At 39.3% G+C, this 14,777-nt stretch overlaps 1 protein-coding gene across 3 annotated transcripts in view; it reads right to left on the bottom strand.

Moving 5' to 3' along the window:
- Positions 1 to 14,777, bottom strand: part of TRPM3 (transient receptor potential cation channel subfamily M member 3) — a 552,760-nt gene that overhangs the window by 168,618 nt on the left and 369,365 nt on the right. For all 3 annotated transcript variants that reach the window (XR_014225124.1, XM_082252764.1, XM_082252765.1), the window contains exon 12: positions 12,466 to 12,516. Coding sequence is in view for 2 of the 3 variants with exons in the window: in XM_082252764.1 (XP_082108890.1) it covers positions 12,466 to 12,516 (51 nt within the window). In the remaining variant the exon portion in view is untranslated. The remainder of the gene's footprint in view (positions 1 to 12,465; positions 12,517 to 14,777) is intronic.

The raw sequence follows: 14,777 nt of genomic DNA, 5'->3' as shown, positions 1-14,777 counted from the left end.
TCCTGTGCTACTCTATGGCAGGCGACTTGTCAGGCGACCAGGTCGCCTGACAAGTCGCCCCAGTGTGAACAGGGTCTTAATATCATTTTGTTGCTTTTTTTTTGCCACAACGTAGTTGTACATTTTTGGTAGCAGTGGATGCAGGGGAGAGGAGGGAGCCTATAAGCAACATCACAGCTCCCAGAATTCCCATCCATTTTGAGCAGTGGATGCAGGGGAGAGGAGGGAGCCTATAAACAACATCAAAGCTCTAAAATTTTAGATGGGTTGTAATTTTTACTGCCATCTGAGGCTTCATTAGATAGATTTGCCCTCACTTGCTGTCCAGCTGAGTTTCCCCAGAAAGTACGATGGGGAAAGAGTGACACAGAAATTAACTGTGACAGGGGTTCTAGCCTTCCCGTATGCTACTAAAAAAATGTTTTATTTCTGTCTCTATTGCGGTTATATAGTTCCCTCTCATTATTACCTGTCTGGTAAAACTGTGCCAGCAGAAAAAGAAAGAGAGGGTAAATGTTTCCTACAGAGCCCCAGATAGCAGTGGAAGTTATGGAAAACTAGAAAAAGTTTTTGGCATGGCATACACTTTAGGTCTACTGTTGTTGTTTTTTTTTTGTGTAATAGTAAGACCTGTAGACCAGTACATTAGCTCTCTTTCTTCCATTTCTTGGCAAGTAAACTGTTTACACCCAAAATTAGCATAAAACCTAAAAGTGTTCTTTTTTTTGATAAGTATTATGCGCCCACATTATAATAGCTCATAAAATATTACTATTAGCATGCAGTATGCTGTATTGTACTGAAGTTTGATGATTCTGACCCTTTAGGAAACATGTTATAGGTGTTTGCATGTTCATTTGGGAATGATACAAGCCTAGTCTGTTGTTTTGTTTAAGTCTGCAAGTTGCAGATTAAACCACCAGATGGGGCTCACTAGCTATTATTTTGTTGAGTACAGTTCATCTTTATTCTGTGCGGTTTTATCTTTTAGAAAATATCTCACTAATCTATCAGATGTGTGACTGTTTGAAACATATTAAACAACACAGAAATCTAACCAGTTTATTCGCACTATAAAAGCACATATTGAGGTTGGGTTTAAGTCTTTTCTTTTTCATTTTTAAGTTATATCCACATGCTTTTTTAACTTTGATTTAAACGTGTGCAAAGAAATTCATAATAAAAATATTATTTATGTGGTTTTCTTGTGCTTGTATGTTAAAACAGGAAAAATAAAAGGTGTTTTTTAATAAAAAAAAAAAAAGAAAGAGAAAAAAAGAGGTATTTTCCACTTTTTTTTGAACAGTTTGGGACAGGCTCAAAATCTATGTTGAGGATTTATTGTTATTTGTCAGAGTTTTATCATTTCTTCCTGCTTTGTTCTATTAACAGGATGGAGCAGGTTTAAAAGCTTTGTTAGCAGTTTTGTGGTTTACTGCTGCATTTGTTTCATAATGGAGATGTCCCTACGGTACTTGAAGATAGCTGTCACAGAGACAGGTAATGAGGGAATATCTTCCTAATAGAGAAAGAGATGAAGTTTGAGTTTGTTGTGAAGCAGGGATTTCAGCAAACCTGTTCATGGTTCACCAAATAGGTGAACCAAATGGCTAGAATTGGCCTGTTGGCCCATGTGAACCTCTGACTGCTTCTACATTTGGAAATCTTTCATTTTGTGGCAGTATTACTGCTGCTGCTAAATAAAAAAATCCTCTTGTGTGGGCTGCAAGGGTCTTTGGCTTCAAGGACACGGTCGATGCTGGCTGTCCTATACCGGGAGGCAAGGGGTCCTGGGTGATGTGGTTGATCAAATATTACACCACCCAGGTCTCTTTGTTTACATTTGGTTGCTGGGTTGGGAAATGTCATTTTCCGCAAGAGTTCTTTGGGAGTGCATCATCTCCAGTGATTAGATTGTTTTGCTTCAGAGGGTTGGCGAGCATCAATCATAATGACTGATGTGGATCTACATTGGATTTACAGAGTGGGTGGGTCATTTTTTTTTTCAACAAAATACTTTGCCAAATGCGTTGTGTGTTTATTTACTTTGTATTTTTTTTTTGTGAATGAGTAACCACTTACTTCCTGATTCCAATAAGTTCCCCCACAGACCCCCATATCCACCAGGCCAGAGATGTGGGGAAGAGGCCCTTGTACCCATCAACTTTAGAACAAGGCCCTTTTCCATGGAAGGGGGGGGGGGGGCTGGCGAGGTACCCTCTACAAGTTAAGAACATTGGCCTGGGTGCATGTAATCTTTCCTTTGCCAGTCAGGCTGCATGCTCTGTAAGGGACTGAAATAGATGTCTAGAGAGGACAATTTCTTTGTGCCTCCCTTAAAGAAGAAGTAAACTCTGATCCATTAGTTGTACCTATAGGTAAACCTATAATAAGGCTTCCCTATAGGTACAGTAAATATCCCCTAAATGGGCACAGTTTAGGAGATATTTAGTATACATGCAGTCAATTATGTCATTGGCGCATGCGTTCTGAAAGAACAGTCGCCCATGCCATTCCTTCATATTCCTGTGCCGTAAATGGTGGCTCCCCCACGCATGCATGGGAGTGATGTCACGTGGTTCCGGCCAATCATACAGCCAGAGTCCGCGGACCCAGAAGGAAGATGAGAGAAGATAGATGCAGCCTGCAGCGAGGACAAGGCATCGATCAAGGGCTTTGTTTGCAGGTAATTTTCACATAATGGGCTTGTATGCATTGCATACTGGCACATTATGGCTTTAATTTGCAGTTCATAAAAAATCACAATGCAGTCAATGATGTCATCGGCGCATGCACTCTGCAGGAACAGTTGCCCATGCCGTTCCTTCAGATTCCTGTGCCGTAAATGGTGGCTCCCCCACTCATGCATGGGAGTGATGTCACGCAGTTCCGGCCAATCATACAGCCGGAGTCCGCGGACCCAGAAGGAAGATGGGAGAAGATAGATGCAGCCTGCAGGGATCGAGGGCTTTGTTTGCAGGTAATTTTCACAAAATGTGCTAGTATGCATTGCATACTGGCACATAATGGCTTTAATTTGCAGGTCATAAAAAAATAAATAAAAAAGACTGACAGTTTACTTCTTTAAAGGGTTTACTGAAAACTGCCTATGCAGACAAGGGGCACCTGTAGATAAAAACAAAGTGTGCAGCTCTGAATAAAGTTGAATAATGCCTTTGCTATAGGTGAAGGCCATTTACATAAATTCTGAAGCCTGACTGGAATACTCTCAGGACGTCGCTAGTACATTGCTAAGTGAAGCCTAGTCATTATGTCATTACTGCTCACCTCCTCCATCGCCGCACTCCTAGGTTTTTTGTTCAAAATAGAAATTGGTTTATTTTCAATTTATTCATCAATGCAACACTGCACAAAAAAAATATATATATATACAGTATATATATATATATATATATATATATATATATATATATATATATATATTATATTTGGAAGAATTATTTTGGCACACACATCACCTACTACAAGTTGCCAATTTGGTAACACCAATACTTTCTTATTTCTTATATTAATTCATATTAATTTGTTACTGTTTGTGAGAAGACACTACCACTGTTAAAGGACTCTGTTTTCCCTTAGTTCACACATTCCTTTACCCATAGTTCTTCTTATTCAACAATATTTATGTACTAATTAAGTAAATGGAAATGTAATAATCATATGGCTTATAAAATTAAAATATTTTGTCAGACATTCTGATAATTAGTTTAAAAATGCTTAAAGTAATCAACTAGTAGAAAAAGAAGTGCAAACAGTGCAAAAATCTCCCTTGACTATAATGTTGCCAAGCAACATGGATTGCACCTCTGGACACAAAACACTAACAACATTGTTAACCAGGGACCACACATTCTGAACAGCTCAGAAAAGCATGAAAAATGCTAGGAAAATGTCAATATGCATTACTTACACATCAATATCACCTCTTGCTCATAAAGAGCAAAAGAACATAGTAAAAAATGTCGGAAATGTTTCAGTGCCCACCGGCAAAAATACATTGGTACCTGTATTGATGACCATTATGATTTTGGACCACACCAATGCACTATAATTGTGTCATCACTAGATGGGAAACCTCCAAGGTGTTTAGCTAATAAATTGACTCTAATTAAATTTACAGGAATCATAACTACTATATTTTAGACCATAGAGTAAAGGAAATGTAAAAAGTAACTAAGCTATTTCAGATACACCATGCATAATGACAGGAAGCACCGCTAGATTTCAATTTAACTGTGATGAAAGTGTAAGCAGGTTAAATGTTATTTTGCCCCAGCTAGAAGGGCTGTTAATATGTTTTCTGGTTCTTTCCTGGTGGGCTTTTCTTGGGTCCAACCCACTGGTCCTGTACTGTATAAAAACGGGACAGGGGTCCGATTAATGAGTAGGTGTGCTAATTGCATAACGTATCACTGTTACTAGGATCTATCCACACAGCCATCTGCCGAATCTGGATCACCCATGGATATAGGACCTCTAAAAAGTCCAGGACCACTGAGAGCTACAAACTGCTTGAAGACACCAATGTTAGAATTCTACCATAATGGACTCTTTCTTGTGTGGGTACACTGAGGCAGCCACAAGCCTGAGTTAAGGATTAGTTTAGGAAGAGTCTGTTGCTTTTGTGTTGTGGAAATTTTGATAGGACATTTTCTTTAGTTTAAATAGTCATAATGTCTCCCAGTGTCGGTTTTACCGATAATCGATATTCACAGTGATTGTTGCTTTAACTGTCATTGAAAGACTTGTTAGTAATAAGATGGCAGCCATTTCTGCTCATCTCTGCACATGGCTGTGTTTGTACATAAGCCCTGCCCATTGTACTTTGTGATTGGTGGTTGTGAAGCCACTCCCTGTAACTTCCTCTTGTTCACTTGATGTAAATAAACCTGCTCTGCCCTGCCCTCAGACAGAACACATCAGAACACAGAGGACACACACACACTGACACACACACACACACACACACACACACACACACACACACACACACACACAGACATAGACACACAGACACACAGACACACAGACACAAGCTCACATAGCCATTTAAGAGACACATAACCTCTCACACATAAACTCTCACACACAAACACTTACTCTTACACAAATGCACACACATACATATCCAATGGAGAGAGACCTGGCAGATGGCATTGAAATGACCCAGCGCGTTTGTTCCTTTCTTTATCGCCGAGTGCTTGGTAAATCGTTATGCAAAAGAGCGGGCCATTTGTACTTTTCAGTACAAGCCTATTTATTTTCCATGACATTTTGTTCTACTGTTATGCCATGTTATATAAATAAAACTTTTGAAACTTTGCCTTTGCCTGGTCTAAAGTTACTAAAGGGGTGTAATGCGAGTAACTGTAGTACATACATAGTCTACAGCTCGGGTCAGTTTAACACACTGGAGTAGGAAGACAACAGTGTAAGAGTTAATGCAGTGCGAAGATGCAAGTGGTTACCAAGGGTAATAAAGATTTCTATAGCAGCCTGTTGTACACATGTACATGTAGCCGGTGGTTTAGCTTCTTGCAGGAAGAGCTATTGTCGGCTTTCGCTCTGTGAGCAGGTCCATCTCCCATAGCAACGGGAGCAGATCAGTACCGCAGGGGTCTTCAGCCTGTGCACAGGTACGGAAGAGCAAGAGTTAAGGAAGTTCTTGCATGGAGTGCACAGCAGGACCCCATTCCATTACCGAGAGTGAGGTAGACAGAAGATATGCTGGACAGGTGGAGAGGACATTGGCTCAGTGTGTCCCTTCTAAAGACATCAATGAGCTTGGTGGTGTTTATTAACATCAAGAGGGTTAACTAGACTTCAGATATCTGTTCAATTAAAGGTACCCCATGTGTAAGGCAGTGACCCTATTAAAAAGTGCCTAGCCTAATACAGAGGAACCCACCCCAGGGTAGGCCACTTATGTGACCTGTACTTGGTACCCAACGAGCAGGGGAATATGTAGGAAGTGTCAACTGTCCAACCAACTACCCCCCTACAAATGCTTATGGCTTGGAGGCAGTTGTGGACACTACACTAGACATAATGGTCTGTGGAAGTAATTTCATTACTGACCCCCAATTACATTTGGCAGCAACATGGGACACTAGATTGTGAGTACTTTTAAAATTTCCCGAAGGTAATGAACACACAATGCTACACATATTTTCACTATTAGTTCCTTTATATTTATGTTTTGTTGTCATTCACTCATAAATACGATTACATAATTTCACTATAATCAACTTTCAAGTGAACATAATATTTATGTGATTATATTAAGGCAGCCATACAGCACAGGAGGATTTTGCAAGTGTTCAGTGAAAGGTCTTAAGACGAGAAGCAAGTAATGGGATATTTACTTTTCAATTTGTTCATATTTACACCACAACTTTCAATGATTCCATTAGTCCAGTAATCACTAAGCTGCCAAAAGGAGATTTAAACTCATCCTTTTCTACATTTACTCTCCCCATAGGAATAAACACGTCCCATTACTTCAAAAATGTAACTTGTAAGGCATTGTCACAAAATCATTTACATGAGCCACAATTATGTGGAGCCCTACGTTCGGCTCAGAGAAGTGGTTGTACCGGGGTGATGCCTGCAGGTAGAGGCATCATCCCGGTACCATTTTTTAGAGCCGGCAGACGGCTTTCAGGTGATAATGGCCGAAGTGGCTTAGGAGCTGCTCGGCTGTTTTCCCAGCGAGTGAAAGGGGACGCCCTCTCGCCACCTTCCGCGGCTCTGCACGGGTCTCCCGTCCCACCGGGAGACCTGAGCAACCAGCCGGAACGTTTGTTGAAGTCCCAAACAAAGCCGAATTCAGCTTTGATCGGGTCTCCGATGTAGTAGCCCGGAAGCGGCCTGATGACGTCACCTCTGGGTTACTCGGCGGCTAAAGGGGCCGAATTTAAAAAACTGTCAGTATTCGACAATGCCGATTTTGGCATTTTGAAGACATTGAAATGCAGTGGAGGGGTCTGGGGTCTTTTAGACCCCCGATCCCTCCATAAAGAGTACCTGTCACTGCCTTTTACTGTCACAAGGGATGTTACATTGCTTATGATAGCAATAAAAGTGATCAGATTTTTTATTTTTTTTAAAAACTGTGCTAAAATTAAAAAATTTAATAATATAAATAGGAAAAAAAAACATTTTTCATAGCGCCCTTTTGTCTTGAGCTCGTGCATGAAAGAAAACGCATATGTAAGTCGCACCCGCAAATGAAAGCGCTGTTCAAACCACACATGCAAGGTATCGCCGCGATTGCCAGAGCAAGAGCAAGAGCAATAATTCTGAAAAAAGAGCTACTCTGTAACTCTAAACTGTTAGCCGTAAAAAAAATTTAAAGCGTCGCCTATGGAGATTTTTATGTACGGTAGTTTGTCGCCATTCCACGGGTGTGCGCAATTTCAAATCGTAACATGTTGGGTATATATTTACTCGGTGTAACATAATTTTTTACAATATACAAAAAAAAAAAAAAAAATGGGCTAACTTTAGTTTTTTTTTAAATGCAGTAAAATCTATTTTTTTTTTTTTTCAAAAAATGGCATTTGAAAAGACCGCTGCGCAAATAGCGCATGACAGAAAATATTGCAATGACCGCCATTTCATTCTCCAGAGTCTTTGCTAAAAAAAAAAATATATATATAGATATATATATCTATATATATATATATATATATATATATATATATATATATATATATATATATATATATATATATATATATATAATGTTTGGGGGGGGGGGGGTTCTAAGTAATTTTCTAGCTAAAAATACAGAGTTTAACTTGTAAACAACAAGTGTCAGAAATGGGCTCGGTCCAGAAGTAGTTAATGGACTGTAGTGCGTTTCTACAAAAAGCACTAAAAATTGCATACGTGTGAACCAGGCCTAAAACACAGTGACACTAATTGATACTAATAAACAAAAAAAAATCCTGCCCCATGAACTTTGACCCTGACCTTGACCTTTGACCCTGACCTGGACCCAAACACTAACCCTCGCACTTACCTAGATCAAACCTTGGTCTAAATATTTGTTTTATTTTATTACTGTTATTATTATTATTATTTTTGCACACACTTTTTTTTTTTTTTACTCTGAGAGGAGAGAGAGATAGGATGTGTCTCTTCTCCATTCACAGAGATAGAACATGGGGGCAGGCTTCACAGTGACTTATCACTGTGATAGCCAATCAGAGGCAATCAGGAGCCCCACAATTGGGAGTTTTTTTTTTGTAAGCCCGTGGTGTGTGAAACACACTCAAAAGACATACACCGGTGCATAAAAAAGTGCACACACGCAAAACGTGAGACACACAAAAAGTGTACAAGGCGTACACATAGCCCTCCTCCGAAGAGGAAGGGCCTTAACCCTGATACCCCGGGGCGCGAGGGTCCTGACGGGGACTGAGGTACTCACTATGGCCTGCCCAGCCGAAGCCAGGCAGAAGCCGTTCTCCAGGGGGACTGCCGAAACAGCCCACCCCAAGTACTTGGTGGGGGTCCCCCTGAAGGGAGACCCCATGAGAGAGGGTGAACTAAGCCAGAACGCCATATCCACCCCCTCCCAAGACGTTCAGGGCAGGCCCGAGGACCTACGCCGTACTAATCGTGCCAGTGATCAACCAAAAAGGGACAAACGTGACACACAACAAAGAAAAATGAGTGGGGAAAGGGAAGTGGAGAAGTGCTGGGTAGTGTCAAAGTGCAAGACCTTGACAGGCCCCCCGGCCAGGAATAAAAAATTCCTCTGGTGCTGGCCAAATGGCCTGTCCCAAGAGGCAGGTGCGGAAAAAGTGTGTGTGGTGCAGTGACCAAGGTGCCAAAAACCTCGGGTGAACTGCCCCTCACCGGTGAGAATTAAGGTACCCCTGGGCTGCCACCCCAGGGGCACGTACACCACAGGCTTTTTTGGTCTCTGCCCCCGCCCAGACCCGGTGTAGCCCTTACCTACCAGGAGGCTTGGAACGTAGACAGCTTAGGGAGAAGCCTGCCTTCAACTGGGGACAAGCCTTTTGCAAGGCCAGATTCAACCCAGGAGGAAAAGCCCACCCACCGCCATCCAAATTCCTTACCAATTACATCCAGGAGCAATACTAACCGTCTTTTCCCAGTTTTCTTGCTCCCTTCAAACTGGCAGGGGCGGATCCCATTCAAATCAGAAGGCATTGGACCCATCCGGCTTTCTCTGACAGTGCCTACTTCCCAGTCCCCAATAATTTTGCACGCCCAATTTTTCAGTTTTTTATTTGTTAAAAAAGTTTGAAATATCCAATAAATTTCGTTCCACTTCATGATTGAGTCCCACTTGTTGTTGATTTTTCACAAAAAATTACAGTTTTATATCTTTATGTTTGAAGCCGGAAATGTGGCAAAAGGTCGAAAAGTTCAAGGGGGCCGAATACTTTCGCAAGGCACTGTATATATATATATATATATATATATATATATATATATATATATATATATATATATATATATATATATATATATATATATATATATATATATATATACACTATATTACCAAAAGTATTGGGGCGCCCTCCTTTACACACTCATGAACTTTAATGGCATCCCAGTCTTAGTCCATAGGGTTCAATATTGAGTTGGCCCACCCTTTGCAGCTGTAACAGCTTCAACTTTTCTGGGAAGGCTGTCTAAAAGGTTGACGAGTGCGTCTATGGGAATGTTTGACCATTCTTCTAGAAGCGCATTTGTGAGGTCAGGCACTGATGTGAACGAGTAGGCCTGGCTTGCAGTCTCCACTGTAATTTATCCAAACGGTGTTCTATCGGGTTGATGTCAGGATCCTGTGCAGGCCAGCCAAGTTCCTCCACCCCAATCTCGCTCATCCATTTTTTATTTTAGACCTTGCTTTGTGCATTGGTGCGCAGCCATGTGGGAACAGGAAGGGGCTATCCCCAAACTGTTCCCACAATGTTGGGAGCATGAAATTGTGCAAAATGTCTTGGTATGCTGATGCCCTAAGAATTCCCTTCACTGGAACTACGGGGTTAAGCCCAACCCCTGAAAAACAACCCCAAACCATATTGCCCCCTCCACCAAATGATTTGCACCAGTGCACAAAGCAAGGTCTATAAAGATATAGATAAATGAAAGTGGTCAAGCAAGTTCAATGATCCAGTCAAAATAATTGTTGTGCATTCTAGGCAGCCACTGTCTCCAGTTGTAAAGTGACTTATTATTAGGGGGCACGAGGTTACAAAAATCACCACTGTAAAGCAGGGTATTACAGGAGAGGCATATGATATCATGGGCATAGGATAGCATGATCACCATTGTAGGGGGTTTTGTTTTCAGGCATAAGGCACCACAGACCACCAAACTAAAGCAATATTTTTTTTATAAAGGTGGCATGAAGTAACAATGACCACCAATGTAAACTTAAAGGAAATTGTTTTTAGGAAAGCATTTTAGGCTGCAACTAAAGGAGGCTTTTATTAAGGTGACATAAAGCTGTCACCCACCTAAAATATAAATTTGATTTTTAGAGGAGCAAAATAGTCAGAAAATGGTCACAAGTTTTTTTAAAAAAAAATGTTTTATTAAGACAGTGTATTTCTACCTTATATTTGGATTAAGGGTATGGGGGTCCAATTAGAATTGTGCTATGACTATTCTATGATTTCTAGTTACTCCTCTAATTATAGTAGATATATGTTCCTGGTAGCTTGCAGGGCTTTGAGCTATACACTTGATTTCCAGAAAAATAGATTTAAGATAACTGTTGGTGGGGGCCATTAAAATGATAATTTCTGAAAAGCAACCCCTTGCTTTGTTTTAATTCTGTGGCTTTGGTCTTTTGGATGATGGAGATTTTGGACTGCAAGCTTTCCTACTCTAGAATTAAAAACCATAGTAAACTAATCGTTTCCTGTAAATTACTGGAAAGTGATACCTCAGCATTCTCTTATTAATTTTAGCCTGTAATAATCATGCAGCAGACAAAACCCAAAGTGTAAAAGTGAATATGCCTCCCTAGGCAAAACTTATTTTAAAAAAAACAACTTTGCCTTATGAATCTATACTTTTCCTGCTTTATAAATTACCCTTTTGTGGCAGTATTAACATTTATAGAACACTTAGCAAACAATAAATAGTTTGTATTCATCAGTATGTGATTTGTGAACATTACAGTTTTTATACACTGGCTGATTTTGTAAGTAAAAAAAAAATATGCATTTCAGTCAGTTGATACCATAATATTGCATACCACTGATTGCTTAATGGGCATTGTAAAGATATTGTGTATTATACATTACAAAATACACATTTATCATATTATATTAAATTCTATGGCAAAAAAGTTTGTAAGTCTCACAAATCTTTCCAGCTTATCTTAACTTACTAACAAGATGTGTTTGAAAAAAGCATCTATAGTTACTATCACTAAAACCAAAATATCTTTGATGGTGCATATGTGAGAACAACACATAGTGATATGTATCGAGAATATTATCAGGGTAGAAAAAAGAAAATGTCCATATTTTGTCATTAGCTTATTTAACACCATTGCTATTATTATCCTAATGGCCATCGCTATCTATTATATGCTATACTAAGCTGAAGTCATAAGGATACCAAGCTGAGTAGGCCATTAAAGAAATAAACTTTGCCTTAGGGATTGCTAGTACAGCTCAGTGGAATATAAAATCCTTCTTATTTTGAGCTTGACCTAATAGCAATTTTCTGCGTCACATTCACATAAGATGCCAAATGTACTGGAAATGGCTCTTAGTTTGAATATTTCATGATGATGTTTGAAAATTTTATATACTGTGATGAACAAGTCCTTATTGACCTAAATTATTTTGGTTTTGTGACTTTTTAGTCACAACCACCAAATGATTAAGGAATGTACAATGCTCTGGTGTTACTATGCAGTAAAAATGACATTGTTTGATATGTTATTAGTAAATACATTTTAAATATGTAGGACATTTAGGATTAGGGTCCCACTGCCATTTAATCCCTGCTAATGAGCTATTTGGGCTATATATATTAAAACAGACAATGTTGATAACACATATGTGCATCATCAGCATTGGCTTTATTTACAACAAGATGGCAGTATGTTGTCATCATGAGAAGACTTAGCCAAACATCTACTTCTTGACTACTATTTCATCAATTCATTATAATGCAACCTATATCTGCGTAATTGTAAGAATTCTTTTTTTTTTTTTTAATGATGGTAAACAGGAAAAAGTGACAAACATCTTGATACATACAATGAAAGCACTTGAAAATAATGTTGATTGAGATGAGTGTTTTGAATTGAGGTGGTAAACAAAATAGATACATAGAAACATAAATCACATCAGAAAAGCTCATGCAAAACAAAGAGTTTCTAGGATCTACAAACAAATACAAATATTACCTTGCTCGGGAGCTAATGCTTACCTTCTTGACATCCCTGACCAAATGGTATAATGTATTTGATGGCCCATGTCTCTGAAATACAGTAAAATTAGAAAAAAAAATTAGCATAGAAGCAAACAGGTCATAGAAACACTATGTACTGAAAGACCTGACCGGTCCAACATCTACTGAATACTTTTGCACATGGTCTGCAGCAGTTCTGGTAAACCATTATTTAAGTGGGAACATAAACATGAATTACATGCAGAACTATTGCAAAGATGTTTCACTCTTTATCAAAAAGAATGAATAAAAGCAGAAGAGATATGGACATGTTAACCACTTCCCATGAAAGAGAAAAGGAGGCGTGAACACCTAGTGCATTACCCTTGGACACCTTTAAAACTTTTATTAAAATGCCAAAAACATACTCACAGACATGAAGAGCATAAATCGCATAGAATGAGTCAACCTTATGTGGAAATGAACATGTCCCTGTACTTGGACCACTGACGTGTTTCGGGAGGCAAGCTCCCTTCCTCAGAGCTCTAAGTCCAAGTACAGGGACAGGTTCATTTCCACATGCGGTGGACTCATTCTATGCGATTTTTGCTCTTCATGTCTGTGAGTATGTTTTTGGCAATTTAATAAAAGTTTTAAAGGTGTCCAATGTTAATGCACTAGGTATTCGTGCCTCCTTTTCTCTTTCATGTGCACTTTGTTTGGAGTTCCCCTCCTGAGGAGAGCAGCAAGCCTACCATTCCCATCAGAGTAAGCGCTTGGGTGATTCAGTTGTTTGGAAAATTGATGTTAACCACTTCCCGCCAGGAGGACGTCCATGGACCTCCCCCCTGTTTCAGTGGTTATACTGTTTCAGTGGTATGCCTGCACCTACAGGCATCATCCAGGTATGTATTCTTTCAATCGGCGATTCCCTTTCAGGCAGAAGTGATCCAAGTGGCTAATTACCAACTCAATCACTTCTGCATGTGGTGGAAGGGGGTCCCGATATGTGTGTAGCCCTCTTTGTTCAACAGAAGCTAATCATTACACTAGTTTCTGTCAAATTACCCTGCTGGAAAAACAGGATTCAGTTAGCCACTGCAGACTAGGGTTGCAGCGCTGATTAGTGTTTTCTAATCTAAAGTGGAGGAGTCGCCACTGTTAAAATACAATAGCGCAGTGGAGGAGATGAATGTAACCCACATTGCTTGTGTGGATGCAGGAATCTGTACAATTTGAAAAAAAAAAGTTGCTGTGTGTGTACCCAGCTTAAGTTTCATGTAGTAATAGCCCCTTTTACATAACAATGTGTTTACATTTTAAACCTGTGCTGATCTACTCTACTGTTATATAGTTTAAATAAACTCTTCATAGTTAATAATAGAGAAACAGTTTATGGATTACCCTGACTAGTTGCTTATACACTATAAAATTTGGCTGTTTAACGCAACTTGTTCAATAATTGTCTATGGCTATTTATAAAACATTGATGTGTTCTGCATTTGAAGTGGACCTCTGCATTGGTCAAGCTGGTACAATAGAAGAAAAACTATTAGGTTGATTTAATAAAACTGTAGAGTGCAAAATCTGGTGCAAGTGTGCAGGGTAGCCAATCAGCTTCTAACTTCAGCTTGTTCAAATAAGCTTTGATCAAAATAAAAAAGGAAGCTGATTAGTTTCTATGCAGAGCTACACCAGAGATTTTGCACTCTCCAGTTTTATTAGATCAACCCTTATGTCTTTCTTCAGATATAAATTCAGCCATCATACCAATGGATTTTTAGTGCCCATCATAAATTACAAATATCAGTGAACCACAAAAGTAATTTTATACACATAGATTATGGAATATTGACAGATTAGGACTGTGTGTTGGTTACCTAAAGATAAAGTTTAGCTAAGAATAATTTTTAGCCCTACAGCTTTACTGACCTAACTTTCCTGTGAAGAAGTATGTCCCGCACAGATTTCCTAACGGCGAGAAAAAAATTGTCATTCATCAGTCTCCCCCATTCAGAGAATGTATTCTGGGCAGCGAAGACAATAAAATAACTTTTCTCAAGAGAAGAAGAGGAAGGAGGGGGCTGGTCTCTATTGGGGATCCTTTCTATTGAATTTAGCTTGGAGACGACCCAAAGCTGGGGTCATACTTCATTACAGGTAAGTTAAGCCACTAAAGCTGTAGAATTAGATAATAATTTTTAGCTAAACTTCAGCTTTAAAACATGCACACCAAAATAAATATTCCATTATCAGCCACTGGTATAGAATGAAGCCAGTATTGCTTGTTCAGTAGAAACATCTAACCTAATTGTCATGCATAGCGTGAACCACAACAGAATAAAGAATGT

The sequence above is a fragment of the Pelophylax lessonae genome, assembly GCF_965119305.1.
Source record: "Pelophylax lessonae genome assembly, chromosome: 1".
NCBI lineage: Eukaryota > Metazoa > Chordata > Amphibia > Anura > Ranidae > Pelophylax > Pelophylax lessonae.
This window is presented reverse-complemented; position numbering and strand designations above follow the sequence as displayed.